The sequence below is a fragment of the Hemibagrus wyckioides genome, linkage group LG20 (assembly GCF_019097595.1).
Source record: "Hemibagrus wyckioides isolate EC202008001 linkage group LG20, SWU_Hwy_1.0, whole genome shotgun sequence".
NCBI classification, from domain to species: domain Eukaryota; kingdom Metazoa; phylum Chordata; class Actinopteri; order Siluriformes; family Bagridae; genus Hemibagrus; species Hemibagrus wyckioides.
This window is the reverse complement of record NC_080729.1, coordinates 18,374,147-18,393,369: the sequence shown is the minus strand read 5'-3', so window position 1 is coordinate 18,393,369 and position 19,223 is coordinate 18,374,147. Positions and strand designations below refer to the sequence as shown.

Below are 19,223 nucleotides of genomic sequence, written 5' to 3'. Positions count from 1 at the left end.
CGAAGAGGTCGCCAACTTTCTGCAGAGTCAATCGCTACAGACCTCCAAACTTCATGTGGCCTTCAGATTAGCTCAAGAACAGTGCGCAGAGAGCTTCATGGAATGGGTTTCCATGGCCGAGCAGCTGCATCCAAGCCATACATCACCAAGTGCAATGCAAAGCGTCGGATGCAGTGGTGTAAAGCACGCCGCCACTGGACTCTAGAGCAGTGGAGACGCGTTCTCTGGAGTGACGAATCGCGCTTCTCCATCTGGCAATCTGATGGACGAGTCTGGGTTTGGTGGTTGCCAGGTGAACGGTACTTGTCTGACTGCATTGTGCCAAGTGTAAAGTTTGGTGGAGGGGGGATTATGGTGTGGGGTTGTTTTTCAGGGGTTGGGCTCAGCCCCTTAGTTCCAGTGAAAGGAACTCTGAATGCTTCAGCATACCAAGACATTTTGGACAATTCCATGCTCCCAACTTTGTGGGAACAGTTTGGAGCTGGCCCCTTCCTCTTCCAACATGACTGTGCACCAGTGACCAAAGCAAGGTCCATAAAGACATGGATGACAGAGTCTGGTGTCCTGACCTCAACCCGATAGAACACCTTTGGGATGAATTAGAGCGGAGACTGAGAGCCAGGCCTTCTCGTCCAACATCAGTGTGTGACCTCACAAATGCGCTTCTGGAAGAATGGTCAAAAATTCCCATAAACACACTCCTAAACCTTGTGAACAGCCTTCCCAGAAGAGTTGAAGCTGTTATAGCTGTAAAGGGTGGACCGACGTCATATTGAACCCTATGGATTAGGAATGGGATGTCACTTAAGTTCATATGCGACTCAAGGCAGGTGAGCGAATACTTTTGGCAATATAGTGTATATATTTTTATTCACCAGATCAGGTATTCACATTCCTCTAAACAGTAAGAAAAATATAAGAAACTCTATTCATAATGCACAATGTTTTGGGACGTCTGCCTTTACATGCACATGAATGTAATATGGAGTTGTCCTGCCCTTTGCAGCTATAACAGCTTCAACTCTTCTAGGAAGGCTTTCCACAAGGTTTAGAGTGTGTTTATGGGAATTTTTGACCGTTCCTCTAGAAACGCATTTGTGAGGTCAGGCACTGATGTTGGACGAGAAGGTCTGGCTCTCAGTCTCTGCTCTAATTCATCCCAAAGGTGTTCTGTGGGGTTGAGGTCAGGACTCTGTGCAGGCTTAGTCAAGTTCCTCCACACCAAACTCACTCATCCATGTCTTTATGGACCTTGCTTTGGTCACTGGTGTGCAGTCATGTTGGAACAGGAAGGGGTCATCCCCAAACTGTTCCCACAAAGTGGGATGAAATTGTCCAAAATGTCTTGGTATGAAGCTGAAGCATTAAGAGTTCCTTTCACTGGAACTAAGGGGCCGAGCCCAACCCCTGAAAAACAACACCTGAACTCAATGATTTGGAGGAGTGTCCCAAAACTTGCAGCAATATAGTGTATATCTAAATCTTCAAATATTAAGCACAAATATAATGATAGTGATTTGTTAAGAAATTAGGATTTATTTGACCAAACATTAAGTAAAAAGCTACTTAAATCAAACCTAACACTTTTAAAAGTCAGATTAACTGAGTATAGACTTTATTTATATATCATACTTTAAGTAAAAACAAAACACAGCTAGAATTCTACTACTTTAATGCTTCAGATTTGACCTCAGCTATTTTGGAATACCTTTTCCATTTCAGAAGTCTGACAGAAAAAGTCATAAGGAAAATACCACAACAAAATCTTTGCTTTTGTTCATAATAAACATTCTTAAATAGGCCCTCACACAGAACAAAAGGAAAAACTAAAGGAATCAAGTGTATCCATCTCCCTTTTGGATTAATCAGCATGCCCATTTTCCTGAGGATAGATTTCCTTATCCAGGAACAAAAGACCAATTGTTTCATTCCCAAAGTGCTTAATGGCCTCCAGGGAAACAGGAGATACCTGATCACTGCATTAGAAAATGACTGCTCCATTCAGAGAAAGCTTGGCTATTATCTGATCATTCAGGAGACAATCCCTAATTGTTCTTGGAGTTATAAGATAACGGGGAGTTAAAGAAAAACCTTTGTGTTCCTCCTCAGTGCTTCAACTCAATCAACTCAGTGTAAGGTTGGTGTGATCATCTGAAAGTTTCAGGTTCTCTCCTCCTGATACACCAGAGTCAGAGTATGATCTCAATATGAAGCTTGACATGAGTTGGGTCAGTGTCTGTTAGAGCAGAAAACCCTGGAACAGGAGGAAGAGAGGTTGATGTGTCTCTGACTGGAGTTCAGGAAGCACCAGAAGGAGAAGGACAGAAGTAACAGGAGGTAACAGAAAGGTAGGGCTTGAAATGGTCAATACTGGTTAATAGGTATCGGTGTGAAAAGTTCATCCTAAGTGATCAGAGTATATCAAGTCGTTATAGTTACCATGGTGTTCACCACAAACTGTGTAGAGAAACCGGTCCGATCTTGTCTGGAAAGGGTTGGCAGATTCATCGGACGGCATCCATGGTGGTTCATCGTCATCCCCATGAGTCTGTCTGCAGCTCTCGGGGTCGGGTTCTACTTTCTCGAGGACAGGAAGTCTAATGACATTGTGGCACAGTTCACACCACGTGATGGTCAAGCAAAGACCGAGAAGCATTTCTTTGAGACTTTTTTCCAAAGCAGCAATGACAAAGATAATGATGATGATGATGACGACGATGATGATGACAACTTGTTTTCTGCTCTGAGACTGAGCACTGACGGTACGTATGCATCTGCAGTCTTCACCTGTGAGAAGAATGTCCTCAGCGAAGATGCTCTCGCCGAAATCCTGCACGTGGACGACCATGTGAGGAAGATGACTGTGGAATATGAAGGACTGGAATTTTCCTACGGCGAAGTTTGTGCTCGAGCGAACAAATCCTGTCAAGAGAACATTCTTCTCAAGGTTTTGGACTACAATGCAAGCAACATCCAGAGGTTCAACCTGACTTTTCCTGTCTATCACGATAACACACTCGGCACTGTTCATCTAGAACATTCGGTCGGGCAGGTAGAAGTGGACGGGGATGGATTTGTTCGGAGTGCCAAGGCAGTAAGACTCGTTTACTACCTACGCCAAACTAATAGCGTGCTGGAGAACGCTTGGTTGGAGGACTTTCTAAATCTTCTAAGCAACAAGTCAACGTATGTGACGCAGGTACGTCAAGATTCCTTTACCTCTTTATCTCATGAGCTCCAACTTGCAAAGTCCTGTATGTCCAGAAATTAGTGGAATTTGATGCTTTTCTTGTACCATTAGATTTAAGATTCACCAGAATAAGCAGGTGTGTTAGGAGACATTGATAGACGGCAAGCATATAGGTTCAATCATCACCTCCTTAACCTGAGTTCCTGGTTCAGGTTCTTCCTGTCAGTTTGGGTTACCTCCAGATTCTCAGGTTTTCATCCAAAACATGCTGGTAGGTTAAACAGGGAGACTGAATTGTCCCAAGGTACGACACTAGTGTACTATCCAGGGCACATCCCAGGGTAGGCTCCAGATCCCACTGACCAGGATCTTCCTATAGAGCTTAGTTCTAACATATCTAATTCTCGTACTTTATGCATATCTTAGGATGGTAGCGAAATCTAGCTGAGGTTAGTGATAATTTTGCTTCATCACACCTACTAAATTTACCTATTCAGTTTCAACCAAACTGTTCTGAATTTTGGACAAACAAGGACAAAACTAAGATCCCCGAACAGAAACACAATTTTAGAGGGTATTTAGAAAGCACTAACGGTCATAACCCATGGACTCATTAGTGTGTGGGCTTCCTTCCAGGTGTCCTATTTCACATCCATATCAAGGCAACAAGAATTCGAGAAGAGCACTGAGTCGGTCACAGAGCTGTTTTCCATCACCTACTTTATCGCCATTCTGTTTTCAGTGCTGTCATGTATAAGGTTTGTGTCACATTCATTAGTTTTATTTGAATTACTAGCAGAATATAAAATGACTAATAACTTCACAGTGCTCTGATTTACTTTACTCTGTAGGCTGGACAACGTGAGGAATAAAGTTTGGGTTGCCTGTCTCGGAGTAATCTCAACCGGACTAGCCGTGCTTTCAGGGTTCGGCGTACTCTTGCTAATGGATGTCCCATTCGTCATAACCGTGGCATCTTCTCCATTCCTGGTACTCGGTAAGGCACTTCCTATCCACATTCACTTCATGAGTAAGTTTTTCTAAAGGTATGGTGCATGAATTGCTACAACATCGACTTTTTCAGGGATTGGCATTGATGATATGTTCATCATGATCTCCTGCTGGCAGCAGACCAACGTCCAAGACAGTGTTGAAGAGCGTATGGCTGCGACCTACAGAGAAGCAGCCATCTCCATCACGATCACCACCTTGACTGACGTTGTGGCATTTTACCTCAGTTACTGCAACCCCTTCGGGTCGGTACAGTCCTTCTGCCTGTATGCAGGGACGGCCATCTTGTTCTGCTACCTCTTTAACGTCACGTTCTTTGGCGCGTGCTTGGCATTGAATGGCAAAAGAGAGGAAAGCAATCAGCACTGGTTGACGTGCCTCAAAATTCCAGAAGAAAGCTTGCCAGGATCGTCCAAAGCTTATGTTGCTTGCTGTGTTGGGGGAACCTACAACCACGAAACTGGAACTGAAGATGAACACTTGATGAAATTGTTCTTCAGGAAGTACTACGGACCTTTTTTGACCACACGTTTCGCCAAAGCAACAGTGGTTCTCCTTTACCTCGGCTATATCGCTACCAGTATCTACGGATGCACTACAATCAAAGAAGGGATTGACCTGAAGAACCTGGCCGTGGATCAATCGTATGTGGTCAGATACTACAAAGACGAAAAGACTCACTTTGCCCAGTACGGTCCGGTCATCATGCTGGGAGTCAACGCGACGTTTCCGTATTGGAAGGAAGTAGAACGAGCTCAACTGGAATCTTGCATTTTGGAATTCCAAGGCCTTCCTTTTGCCGGGAATTTGAGTACCTCTTGGCTTCATTCTTTTGAGAGCTACGCCAAAGAAAAGCATCTCAACATCAGGTCCAAAGTTAAATTTATGGAACATCTGCACCAATTTCTACAAGGGCAACCGATGCTCAGATTGGACGTCAACATGACCTACGATACAATTCGAGCCTCACGCATATTTCTTCAAATGGTTAACGTTCCGTCGGAGAAGATCCTGCTAGAAACGTTAAGAAAAACCGCCCAAACTTGCCAGTTCCCTTTAGTGGTCTACCATCCTGCCTTTATATATTACGATCAATACACTGTGATTGCAAGCAACACTATTCAGACCGTTAGCATAGCTACTGCGGTGATGCTCGTCATCTCGTTTATACTCATCCCAAGTCCGGTTTGTGCTTTATGGGTCACTTTTGCCATCGGATCAGTCATCGTAGGAGTCGCAGGCTTCATGGGGTTGCTAGGTATCAACTTGGACTCCATTTCAATGATCAACCTGGTCATTAGTATTGGGTTCTCTGTGGATTTCTCAGCTCATATCTCTTACACGTTCGTATCCAGCACTAAGCCTAGCGTCAACGATAAAGCTGTGGAGGCGCTGTCACATCTGGGCTATCCCATACTACAGGGGGCTCTTTCGACAATTCTCGGGGTAGCTGTCCTCTCTGTATCAGTAAGCTACATCTTCCAAACCTTCTTCACCATCATGTTTCTGGTCATTTTGTTGGGTTTGCTTCACAGCGTTGCCTTCATCCCGGTGTTTTTAACCTTTTCTGGATTTTGCATCAAGTTTTAATTAATGGTTGTTTTATTTACTGTCTTTATTAGTGCTGTTTGCAAATACAGTGACCAGAATGACCAAAAATATTTTTGTATTTTATTTTTGTACTAAATTCAAATGTTGTGTTTAAGAAAATTAGCAAAATTTCCTCCTCATCTTTTGGATCATGAATCCAGAAATCTTCATGTGATGTCTCAAGCTGTAGAGATCACCGACTTTTCAGAAATTCTGTGAAATGTTAAATAATTTGTCTGTTCACTGCAATAATGTGTAAGCCTCCTGGTGGTCCAGTGGCAGGATCCTGTGCTCTCGTTGCCATGGCCCAGGTTTGATTCCTGGGCACGCCACTAACCCAGCCACTCTCAGTGCTGGTCCCAAGATAAAATGGAAGGGATGTATCAGGAAAGGCATCCGGCGTAAAACCTGTGCCAAATCGAAACATGCTGACCAAATGATCCGCTGTTGCGACCCCGAACAGGGAACAGCCGAAAGATATAATATGTAATCTTTTAAAATGTATGAGATTCAATTCCATGTATGATAAGACACAAAAATAAATCCTTCAAAATCATTTTTTTCATATCATTTTTTATTCATTTTTTCCCCCACTCATTCATCATTCACGATACACAAGCTCAACTTTAAATAAAAATCCATCAAACCCCAAGCTTACATTCTTCTATACATCTATATACAAAGATAAAATGTTCCAACATAACACAAGTTTATTGATATATACAGGACTAAAGGTAGACTGGATGAAGGAAGGATAATGGTTGACCAAACCAAACTGTACTTATCTTTAAGAATTATTTCTGCAGCAACACACAGATAACCAGCAACCTTTAGAGGTTTTAGGATTGTGTATGGCTTTTATATATAGTTTTTTCTCCCCCAAATACATAATACAGCATATGTACATTATTAATGATATTGTCTCTTATTTTAATTTCATGGACACCATGAATGATGGAAATGAGAACTACATGAAATGACCTTTTCAGACACACTGGTTGTCCTTGCGAGTATTCTGACTACAGTGTTTTCTCCAGATATACATCATGCTTCTGATTTCTTCTTTGTGAAAGCCCGTCTTTGGTCAAGTCAGTATCGTGTATTGATCTGTAGATCTTCCTATGGAATTCTGAGCGAATGATCCAGCATGCTGTGCCCCCCCCCCAAAGACAGTGTGTACTATAAACACATTCATCGTTCCTACAAAGTGCGTCAAATGTCCCGTATGTTATCCTAAAGGCCACCACGAGCAGCGATAACACGTCACATTTTCTCTGCATACGTCACCTCTCCACTGTGGAGAACGTAGTGGGAATGCCTTTAGGCGAGTGGGAATTAGGGAGTAGTGTGAATTTAAACATCATTGTTCAGCTTGACGTACATAAGAAGCCGAAGCTTGTATTGCTTATGTACATTGTGTCTCTCACACACACACACACACACAGCGAGACTCATCTGCTGTCCAACGTCTTCCCCTCCAAGACCATCTGAATCTCTCTGGCATCCAGCGTCTCATACCTCAGCAAAGCCTCTGCCAGGTTCTTGTGCTCTTTTGCACGAGCCTTCAGGAGAGCTTTAGCGCGCTCGTACGAATCCTGGGAGGAAAAGAAAATAACGACGTGTGATTGGATTCTGATGATGTGAACGTATGTATATGGGGTGAATCGGTGGACGCTGAGGACGAAGCTTACTCTCAGAAGCGTCCTGATTTCCTGTTCAACGGCTGCTTGAGTCTCTGGGCTTTGCTTCGACAGATCCGTGTACGTCATGACACCCAGCTAGACCATGAAAATCATTAAAAAAAAATAAAATATAAATACATTTTCAGCACCAAGGAAATAAGCAATGGCAAATCTATGAGTTATAAAAAAAATAATCAGCATTAATTACAATAATAAAATTTTTTTTTTGTAATGTTCAACATTATAACTAATTGATACAAATTCTAGCAATAAATTATAATATAAATTTTTTTATAACGTAAAATTTCTAATAAATATATACATATAAAATAAAAATAAAGTTTAGGTTTCACAGAGGAATTATGCACATATACTCACCCTGATTTGAGAAAATAAATAAAAATAAATAAAATGTAATTAAAATACAAGCAAATAAAAAAATAAAATAAAATGTAATTTAATCTAAAAAAATAAACAATTTAATAAATCAATTTTTTAATTATTTATTTGTCTTTTTTTACATTATTAAGATCAAAAAGAGGTGTTTGAATGTAAGATTTATACTGATTTAAGATGGTTAGATTTCAGAATTGATCTAAGCAGTTAGTTCATGTTACGGAAAGGTCAAATGTCTAAAACACTGATGACTTCGCAGTACAGCGACTGGCGAATTAGCTAGCTTTAGTGGATTTTCAGGGTAGTTCTTTGCATGCACATTAATAACAAGAAGGATTCGACCCGAGTTCTACACCTGGTTGTGGAAAAATGTTGTTATTGTTGCTTTGTTCAATATTAACCAACCTTTTCACTCATGCCGAAATGCGTTACCATCATCTTGGCGATTTTTGTAGCGCTTTCGAAATCACTGGATGCACCTGTAGGGATGCATGAAAACAATTTTGTAAACGTTTTATTGTCTATATATATACTGTCAATTCTCTCACTTGGTGTTCGTTAAATTAACAAACAGGTCTGCTTACATACTTAATAGAAAAAATAATTCTATTTATGTTTATTTCTCACACACACCGATCAGCCGTAACATTATGACCACTGACAGGTGATGTGAATAAGACTGATGATCTCCTCATCATGGACCCTGTTAGTGGGTGGGATATATTAGGCAGCAAGTGAACATTTTGTCCTCAAAGTTGATGTTAGAAGCAGGAAAAATGGACAAGTGTAAGGATTTGAGCTTTGAGTTTGACAAAGGGCCAAATTGTGATGGCTAGACCACTGGATCAGAGCATCTCCAAAACTGCAGCTCTTGTGGGGTGTTCCCGGTCTGCAGTGGTCAGTATCTATCAAAAGTGGTCCAAAGAAGGAACAGTGGTGTACCGGTGACAGGGTCATGGGCGGCCAAGGCTCATTGATGCATGTGGGGAGTGAAGGCTGGCCCGTGTGATCCGATCCAACAGACGAGCTACTGTTGCTCAAATTGCTGAAGAAGTTAATGCTGGTTCTGATAGAAAGGTGTCAGAATACACAGTGCAGGACGGGTCAGGGCTGTTTTAGCAGCAAAAGGGGGACCAACACTATATTAAGCAGGTGGTCATAATGTTCTGCCTGATCTGTGTACAACCGTGTGCATCATACGACCTTGAATTAAACGTACAGAGAAAACAGAAACTCTAGAAAGCAACATCAATTACACGCTCTGTCTTACTATCTCTGTTCTATAGGGTGAGGTGGTCATAATGTTATGCCTGATCGGTGTATATTTCTACAACATGTGTAGCTGACAAAAAGCTAAAATCTAAACACACCAGACAAAATAAGCGTCTCTAACCACTGCAACATGTATCTGTAGGAAATCATTTCAGTAAGTTTGTACACATGATATACAGTATAAAGTGACACGATTATAGTCAGGCGTCACCTGTGGTGATGTTTTCATTTCCGAAAATGAGCTCCTCCGCCACGCGGCCCCCCATGCTGACATCCATCTGAGCCAGAAGCTGAGCTCGGGTCTCACTCCAGCGATCGTTCTCTGGCAGCATGGACACCTGGGACAAAACCAAAGAGTGAGAACATTCACAAAAAAGCCATTTAACTGACTACAAACTAAAAGCAATCAGGTAAGAAGGGCAGAAGGGGTGTATTCCTCTTGGGCTTATTTTGTTTATTTTATTAAATAAAATTTAGGGAAAAGAGGAAACGTTCAAGAAACACTTTTTTCATTTTGTTTTTATCACCAATTTGTCTTTTCCCCCCTCTCTTCTGTCCTGAAATCTGTTACACAGCTTTAAGAGTGGAGACTCCCTCCATAAGATTTAACTAAACGTCACCACATCAACAATTCCATGCTCTTTTTAATCCATTTACATGGAGTTTTGCTGTAGAGCTGTTGCTATGGAAACGATAACAATAAATGATATTAGAGCAAGCGCATTAAAATAAAACTACTTTGTTGCTGTTATTATAATAATAATAATAATAATAATAATAAAAAATCACAGCTTCTGACCAATCAGAGTCCAGCATTCTTCAGGATTCTGAATTAAGCCAATCTAATGACTGCTCATTTTCATCGAAAATACATTTATGGTGGATATTTTTAACTTGTCGTCAACACCAACACCCGTCAGACTCACATGTCCCAGAGTGGGTCCTCTTGGCATGATCGTAGCCTTGTTGATGGGCATGGCGTCTTTGGTGTAGTATGCGATGATGGCGTGTCCAGACTCGTGGTAGGCCGTGATCACTTTGTTTTTCTTATCTATCTCTGCACTCCGGCGCTCCGGGCCTGTTTGGGAGACAAACAGGAAAAGGGAAATTTGAGCATATTTGATAAAACAGTTCCAGGCTTCTTTGCCTAATACTGCTGTTTGTTTTATAGTAAGAACAGGGAAAGTAAACATCCAGCTGGTCGCTGTGCAGCTAATGATGTCTAGAGAATTTTCTGGACTGTCAGGTCCATTGGTGTCATCTAACGAGTGTTTAAAACGTTCCTGAATAAAAGGCACAGATTAAAATAAATGAATAAATACTATTACGTTGAGTTTAGTCTAACAAAAATGACTTCAAAGGCTAGAAAACAGGATGGATGGAGAAGAAAAATCAAACATCTGGAACAAATGATTTATATCAGTGATTTGGCTTAAAACAAATCCCAGAGTGCAATTCTGATAATTGCTCATGATTCAGGAGTCATTCTAACCCATCAGGATTTTGTCCTTGGCGAACTCCAGCTCCTTCATGGTCACCATGTCTTTCCCGTCCACAGCAGCCTTCAGGGCAGCCTGGTTCACCAGGTTCTCCAGCTCGGCTCCGGAGAAACCCACCGTTCCCCTGGCGATGATCTCGGCCTCCACGGCTGCGCATACGGAAACGATACTTGACTGACTGGTGTAAATATTTAACTACGAATAGTTGGAATGCTATTACTGCATTCTTAGAATTAATTTTAATTGTAATATATTTCATTGTGAATGTATACCTGGGTCTACTTTGATTTTTTTCAGGTACCACTTCAGGATCTCGGTCCGTCCTTTCACGTCGGGTCGCGGGACGGTGACCTGCATGTCGAAGCGTCCCGGGCGGATCAGGGCGCTGCGGGGACGGAAACACGAAACTTAACGGATTAATTATTGATTCGGGTCTCTTATGTCAAGGACTATTTAAAGGAGAGGTGCAGATCATCTGGCGCAGTGCAGTCTGGACCTAATAGAGCGCTTGAAAAAAAAAAGTGTAGCGGAGATGATGCAAAGAAAACGCCTCGGAGATCTGTATCAGACCCTCGGATGGGGGTTTATCCAATCACCTGCATTTATATTTAAATTATTGATGGAAACTAGAAGCTAGCTACAGGACCAGCCATTAGATTATTAAGTAGCAGTGAGTGTGTATCTCTCGCTCTCTCTTTAGGTTGTTGTGTTGATGTCTTTGTTTGAACTGTACTATAAAGACAAATGACAAATTTCCATTAGGTAGTTAAGTGACTAACTGTCTAATTTTATCAATAGTCTGATTAAGGAACTAGTGTTATGGCTTTTTTAAGGCAACAAACCTTGCCTCACTTCTATGAAACAAAACATGACTGCTTCGAATCGTCTTAGTCGTATCCATAAACTATTTAAGCATTCAAAAGTCACTGGTCAGTCATGTTAGGTGCTTACACGCTAGTTGGAAACATCTGAGTGAAGATACTCACTTATCTAAAGCTTCAGGGAAGTTTGTAGCACCGATAATGATCACGCCTTCGTTTGGTTTAAATCTGCAGATAAAAAGACAAGATTTTACAAACACACATTAAACTAAAAGGATAAGCGAAGTGTGTAGATGAAGAGTCGAGGCTCGCTCACCCGTCCATTTCAGCCAGAAGCTGGTTGATGGTCTGCCTGGAATAAGGGTGCATGGGAGACTCGATTCTCTTCCCTCCGACGCTGTCGAGCTCATCGATGAAGATCACACACGGAGCGTTCGCTTTGGCCTCGCCTGATGGATAAATGAAAAACTTTGGGTCTTTCATGGAGTCATGAGAGTTAAAATAAATAAATAAATAAATAGATAAAACAAAACTTAAATCATCTAAACCATCGATTTTGGGATTACAAATGTTACAAGCAAAGAAAATAAAACCAAACAACATTTTTCACTGAGTGTAATCAAAAATAGTGAACAAAAATGCCTTGTTATACAATGAAAAAACGCTTAATAATGTTGACTGATGATTTTAAAAGAATATAGTCTATAACTAAATGTTGTCCATATGGACCCAATTTCCTGTCCACAATTTGTCACTTCTTGCAGCCTGGCTATAGGATAATATGATATAAGCTACCTGCTATAGACAGATTTTTTAAGGAGTGATGCACTATGTTGCCAAAAGTTTTGGGACATCTGTCTTTACATGCACATGAATGTAATATGGAGTTGTCCCGCTCTTTGCAGTTACAACAGCTTCAACTCTTCTGGGAAGGCTTTCCACAAGGTTTAGGAGTGTGTTCATGGGAATTTTTGACCATTCCTCTAGAAGAGCATTTGAGAGGTCAGGCACTGATGTTGGACGAGAAGGTCTGGCTCGCAGTCTCCGCTCTAATTCATCCCAAAGGTGTTCTATGGGGTTGAGGTCAGGACTCTGTGCAGGCCAGTCAAGTTCCTCCACACCAAACTCACTCATCCATGTCTTTATGGACCTTGCTTTGGTCACTGGTGGTCAGTCATGTTGGAACAGGAAGGGGTCATCCCCAAACTGTTCCCACAAATTAATATAATTTGTTCCCACAAATTAAATTCTGCATCATGCCGGTACTTACGAAAAAGATTCCTGATTCGGCTTGCTCCGACCCCGACGAACATCTCGTCAAACTCTGACCCGGAGGCGTAGTAGAAAGGCACGTCAGCTTCCCCTGCCACGGCGCGTGCCAGCAGAGTTTTCCCCGTCCCTGGAGGTCCGACTAACAAAATCCCTGCAGAGGAAACGTCACCTCATTACCATCCCATGCACCACGCTCGTGTTCCCCAAACACACTAAAAATAAAAAAACACAGATACACCGGTTTACCTTTAGGTAGTTTTCCTCCCAGGACGGTGAACTTCTGCGGGTGCCTGAGGAACTCCACTACCTCCTGCAGCTCGTTCTTGGCCTCTTCCACTCCCTTCACGTGCTCGAAGGTGACGTTTTTCATCTGCACTGGGTCCACTGCCGAGTCCAGGCCTGATGTGGTTCGGAATCGCACTGTCCAGAACGGTTAGATTACAGTTCACACACCAAAGGCACGCTGCACGCCATACACACTTCACAAAACCTGCTGCCATGCTCACAGGGATTAGAAGATTACCGTATGTTGTGCTTCACGTCAGAAATCTCTTCATCGTTTAGATATCACACGTGCACAAACGTTACAGAGGCTCTTGCTGTTACACATTAAACATGGCACAGGTGTTGGAAAGCACAAAAAGCCTTTACCCGATAGAAATGGCGTTTTGGAGAGTCCATACAATCCAACCAGCAAGAGGATCAACAGGATCAGCCGTGTTCTCCGTAACGACTCTGTGGAGAAATAACACGTGTCAACTACACAAGCATTAATGCGTTAAGCTCCAGTGGTTAAGGCTCTGGGTCGTTGACCGGAAGATCAAGGTCCCCAACCCACTCTGCTCCAGGGGCACTGCATCATGGCTGACCCTGCGCTCTGACCCCAACCCACAAGGATGGGATATATGAAGAAAGAATTTCATTGTGCTGTAATGTATATGTGACAAATAAAACAGCTAAAATAAATCTAAACTACTGTGATACTGAAAAACATGAATGTCATTGTTGTTAATCCCTGAACTGATTAAACATAAACGTAATCATAAATAAATAAAACCGGGAATAAAAGATAGATCTTTAGATACCAAAACGGATGCAAGTCTCACCTTGTGTTCTCTGTGTGAGAGCCTGAGCTTTCAGAAAGCCCTCGGCGAAACCCGTCTTGAAAGCGTCGTGATGCGCGTCGGGAATGTTTTTGCTTTTCAGAAGGGTGTCTAAAGTCTCAGGAAGTTGTCCTTTGTCCCGCAAGAGTAAACCCTGCGGAGAAAAACGTGACAGGATAAGAAAATTTAAGGGATGTAGGAAAACTTTCAGTTATTTTTAGAGGGTTTTCACACTCGCATTTGGATCAGACCTTCATGAAAGATGGCGTGAACGTGTCCGGTTCCGGCGATTGGTCCAAGCCACTCTGAAGACGTCTCGTTTTGGTCCTCAGGGTTTTAAAGCCTCGCCTTTGGATCGAGACTGAAAGAAAACGAAAAGTAAAACTGTCAGTACAAGCAGGGTTCTTCGGTTGTTTTGGCACATGCAGAGAGATAGATAGATAGATAGATAGATAGATAGAGAGAGAGAGAGAGAGAGACAGAGAGAGAGAGAGAGAGAGAGAGAGAGAGAGAGAGAGATAGATAGATAGATAGATAGATAGATAGATAGATAGATAGAATCCTGAACTGTGTGATGTTTTCAGGTGACGTCCTGTACAGAAAATGATGTTCCTGTAAGCCGCAACAGCTTGACTGTAAGCTGCGTCCCAAACGATGGACCATACACTAGACACTATATACATGGTAGTTTTCGTCTCAAACGGCACACTAACTGGTTTTTAAGCCGTTTCCCAGTTGATGGTAAATGTGATGCTGCTTCTGTAACTTTAGCAAAAACAAGCTGAATTTAAAAGGCTAAAAAAAACAAAAAAAAATCATCACACTACATGGGCTCATTTAAGACATCTCCGAAAAATCTGGTCGTCAGATACCTTGAAAATTTTCTCATCCAGCATCAGTACCTGGTAGCCCCGCCCCTCATCTTACCAAATGATTCCAAATGTTTGGTGCAAGTTACCTGGCCAGATGTTCAGATCAGCACACACGGCCTGTAGAGCTGAAGGGTTCTGTCTGCAGAAAATCGGAGATAGGGCTCCCATCTTGGCTAGGGAAAAACCTGGACGGGAGAAAAAACAGAAAAGTGTTGTCACTGAAAACAAAATTTAAGGAAACATCCAGAATTCTGAGCTGTTTACATCACAGTCACACACACAGGCCACAAAGCCAGTTTATTAACCAATCTACTATACTCTAGTTTAGACCAGGATTTCTGTACTTCTATGCAAATTAGGTATTTGGTAAAATCCAAAGGAGCCATTGATTTCTCAGACTAAAAATTCCCCAAATAAACCCACAGTTCCTGCTTGCAATTAGTTCCCATTTATTGTATGGATTAAAATATACACTGATCAGCCAAAACATTATGACCACTGAGAGGTGAAGTGAATAAGATTGAGTGTCTCCTCATCATGGCACCTGTTAGTGGGTGGGATATATTAGGCAACAAGTGAACATTTTGTCCTCAAAGTTGATGTTAGAAGCAGGAAAAATGGACAAGCGTAAGGATTTGAGCTTTGAGTTTGATGAAGGGCCAAATTGTGATGGCTAGACCACTGGATCAGAGCATCTCCAAAACTGCAGCTCTTGTGGGGTGTTCCCAGTCTGCAGTGGTCAGTATCTATCTAAAAGTGGTCCTAGGAAGGAACAGTGGTGAACCGGCGACGGGGTCATGGGTGGCCAAGTCTCATTGATACACGTGGGGAGTGAAGACTGGCCCGTGTGATCCGATCCAACAGACGAGCTACTGTTGCTCAAATTGCTGAAGAAGTTAATGCTGGTTCTGATAGAAAGGGGTCAGAATACACAGTGCAGGACGGGTCAGGGCTGTTTTGGCAGCAAAAGGGGGACCAACACTATATTAAGCAGGTGGTCATAATGTTATGCCTGATCTGTGTACAACCGTGTGCATCATACGACCTTGAATTAAACGTACAGAGAAAACAGAAACTCTAGAAAGCAACATCAATTACACGCTCTGTCTTACTATCTCTGTTCTATATTTCTCTCACCATATTTGTTGTGAAAGAAGGAGTCAGTGGACAGGTAGGACGTCCTCCAGGTGTGTGATTCAGCTCCAGGGGATTTTGAAGACACGTCCTGAGTGACACACGGCAGCAGCTTGTTCACAAGTTCGTCCAGTTGTCCCGCTCCCAGATCTGTCAGTCCCACATCTTTGAGGCTCCATGACGGCTGCGGGACACAGACACGGGGTAAAGGTAAGCGGAAATTGTTCGAACATAATATTGAAATTTCTATTTAATTTTAAACCACTCTCCCAGCGATCATACTACGGATACAAACACAAACGTTTCTGGGATGCTGCTTATAAAGAGATACAGATCCCAGACAACTCGTTCACACCTAAGGCCAATTTAGAGTCATCAATCCAGCTACTGGGATGTTTCGAGTAGATGAGAGGAAAGCGGAGAACCTGCAGGAAACCCGTGAGGATGCGGGAAGACTGGTGACACAGGATCAGGATCAAACCCACAAACTGAGACATGGGAATATTACAGACGTACCTCTGGGACCTGTAGCTCTTGCTCCGTTCTCCTTTCCCTGTGCTGTGGTTTGACCACTGAACCTTTTAAAGAGTGAAAGGTGTTGATCAGGTGACTCAATGGAACCGTGACCTGGAGAATGAAGAACAACATACAGGTGTTCGTTTCACGCATGCGCAGTAAGGCTTCTGACGCAACACGATGAACTATAAAATTAAGATCTATTAAAGATTATTATTAATCTGCTGTTTAGAGGCGAGGCTAGGTTTTCAACCGCTTCCAATTCATCTTCGGCAAACTGAAAACGTACACAACAATGTTTTTTCTAATAATAATCAATCTTACAATAACGTTGTTTTCCGTTACTCTAGGCCTTAAACTAGATGGCTCGATCCTAAATACCTCCCTACTCCCTACATAGGCTCCCTACACATATAACTTCCGCACTCTACTTAGTGCACTACGTATACAACGAGTAGACATTTTAGGATTGAACCAGTGTGTCGCTATGAGCTAGTAATGCTAAACGTTTCCAAGGTAAAGTACTAATTAGTGATCAAACTCCCAGGTAACAAACTAGTGATTAAAAATCAGACACTATAGCGATTTAAGATGTTTTACAAAATGAGAAGTGCTGACAAACGGCTAAAAAAGTATCAGCGTGATGCTATTAGCGTTAGCTTCTCGACTCTAAACAAGCTAACGTACTTCAGTGGCTAAACGGAGTTAGCTAGCAGAGCTCCGCGGTTACCTGCGGCTGTACGGTGGACGAGAAGGAAAACATTTCCGGTCAATTCTAAGTGACAGGACACATATAAGTAGATATTTGGAGTTGTATTTATTGAAATGAAACGTCCTCCACCGGCGTCCTCCAGGCTAATCCCAACAGCGAGCTGTTCCAGTAGCTTCCGCTAGCGCTAACGCGGCATTAATAATAGCGCCCCCGTGTGGACACCGTGATATCGCACTCCGGTGTTTAAATGCAGTATTACAGTAACAAAAAAATAAAAACAATACAAAAATAAAAATTTGAGTTTTTACGTTGAAATTGCTTTATTTTTCCTCAAGTACAATACATTTATTATATAAAAATAAATAAATAAATAAACATAAAACAAAAACTTTTCTGTAACACATTTCTATGTAAACACTGATTTTATTTCTTGAAATTCTTTTTTAAAGCAAAATAAATTATGTTTTTTAATTAGACAGAAACAAAAATCCACGTTATATATAATTCAAAAAATAATTTATGGTTTGTAATTGTTACAAACATTTTTAGGGACACTTTTCAATTGAATTTATATGTTTATAATAATTATGTAGTAATAACGAGCTGCAAAAGCACAAGTAATAAAGTAAATGCTGTGTTTTTATAACAGAATTTTCCTTACATAGTTTTTTTCTTTTCTACTCATTTAAAATAATATTTAATGATCATTATCACATCTTCTTGTTGTTGTTATTATTATTATTATTATTATTAGTATCTCATTTACCATTGTGCTAATATTTATGTTTAACTGTAAATGTTTTTCTACTGTAAAGCTGGAATAAAGTTCCTATCTATCTATCTATCTATCTATCTATCTATCTATCTATCTATCTATCTATCTATCTGTCTGTCTATCTATCTATCTATCTATCTATCTATCTATCTATCTATCTATCTATCTATCTATCACAAGATTAAGACACTCATTATCTAGCAGTCTTAAATAACTATCAGGCAATAGAATTTACTTCAGGATTAATGAAGTTCAATCTCATCTTATCATATAATCTTAAACATTTAGTATAGTATTTTGCATTTATTTAGTCTTAAATCGGAATCAGAATCAGCTTTACTGGCAAGTACTGTGAGTTTTTGAATAATTTCACATAAGACATTACATAAGTTTAATATACCATAATAATAATAAAAATAACAACAAAACAAAAAAAACAACAACAATAATGCTACCACTACTACTACTACTGATAATAATAAAAGTCTGTGTGTGATGTATTATCTTAAACATTTAGTATAGTATTTATATATAGTATAAGAAATTACATACGTATTATATACCATAATAATATGGTTATAATATTATTATTATTACCCTTGATGCCTGATGACGCCTGAGATAGGCACAGGATTGGACCCGAGATTGGATATAGATTGGATAAGCGGTACAGACAATGAAATGAAATGAAAAAAAAAATATTATTATTATTATATAAATAATCATAAAAATATTAATGATATATAAAATTATAATATAATAAATCAATAATAAATTTGTATTGTTTATATATAATAATAATAATAATAATAATTATTATTATTATTATTATTATATAAACAATCATAATATTAATGATATAAAATTATAATATAATAAATCAATAATAAATTTGTATTGTTTATATATAATAATAACAATTATTATTATTATTATTATTATTATTATTATTATTATTATTATTATTATTATCATATAAACAATCATAATAATATTAATGATATAAAATTATAATATAATAAACAATAAATTTGTATTGTTTATATATAATAATAACAATTATTATTATTATTATTATTATTAGTATCATATAAACAATCATAATAATATTAATGATATAAAATTATAATATAATAAACAATAAATTTGTATTGTTTATATATAATAATAACAATTATTATTATTATTATTATTATTATTATTATTAGTATCATATAAACAATCATAATAATATTAATGATATAAAATTATAATATAATAAACAATAAATTTGTATTGTTTATATATAATAATAACAATTATTATTATTATTATTATTATTAGTATCATATAAACAATCATAATAATATTAATGATATAAAATTATAATATAATAAAC

The 19,223-nt window shown here is 39.9% G+C and overlaps 2 protein-coding genes across 2 annotated transcripts; one reads left to right on the top strand and one right to left on the bottom strand.

Moving 5' to 3' along the window:
- The first annotated feature begins 2,340 nt into the window (after nt 1–2,340).
- Nucleotides 2,341–5,791, top strand: LOC131370803 (patched domain-containing protein 3). Its single transcript, XM_058418314.1, has 4 exons — nt 2,341–3,199; nt 3,827–3,948; nt 4,042–4,187; nt 4,275–5,791. The coding sequence occupies exons 1-4, from the start codon at nt 2,441–2,443 to the stop codon at nt 5,789–5,791; spliced, it is 2,544 nt and encodes an 847-aa protein (XP_058274297.1). The 5' UTR covers nt 2,341–2,440.
- Nucleotides 5,792–6,357: 566 nt separating this feature from the next.
- On the bottom strand, nt 6,358–17,276 carry yme1l1b (YME1-like 1b). Its single transcript, XM_058418159.1, has 18 exons — nt 17,089–17,276; nt 16,359–16,469; nt 15,846–16,026; nt 14,795–14,893; nt 14,088–14,197; nt 13,840–13,990; nt 13,385–13,468; nt 12,980–13,153; nt 12,732–12,884; nt 11,778–11,910; nt 11,627–11,689; nt 10,913–11,025; nt 10,634–10,789; nt 10,068–10,219; nt 9,353–9,479; nt 8,275–8,348; nt 7,483–7,569; nt 6,358–7,386 (listed from the first exon to the last, which is right to left on the bottom strand). Exons 1-18 carry the CDS (start codon nt 17,119–17,121, stop codon nt 7,243–7,245), a joined length of 2,145 nt encoding a protein of 714 aa, XP_058274142.1. The 5' UTR covers nt 17,122–17,276; the 3' UTR covers nt 6,358–7,242.
- Between the last annotated feature and the right edge of the window lie 1,947 nt (nt 17,277–19,223).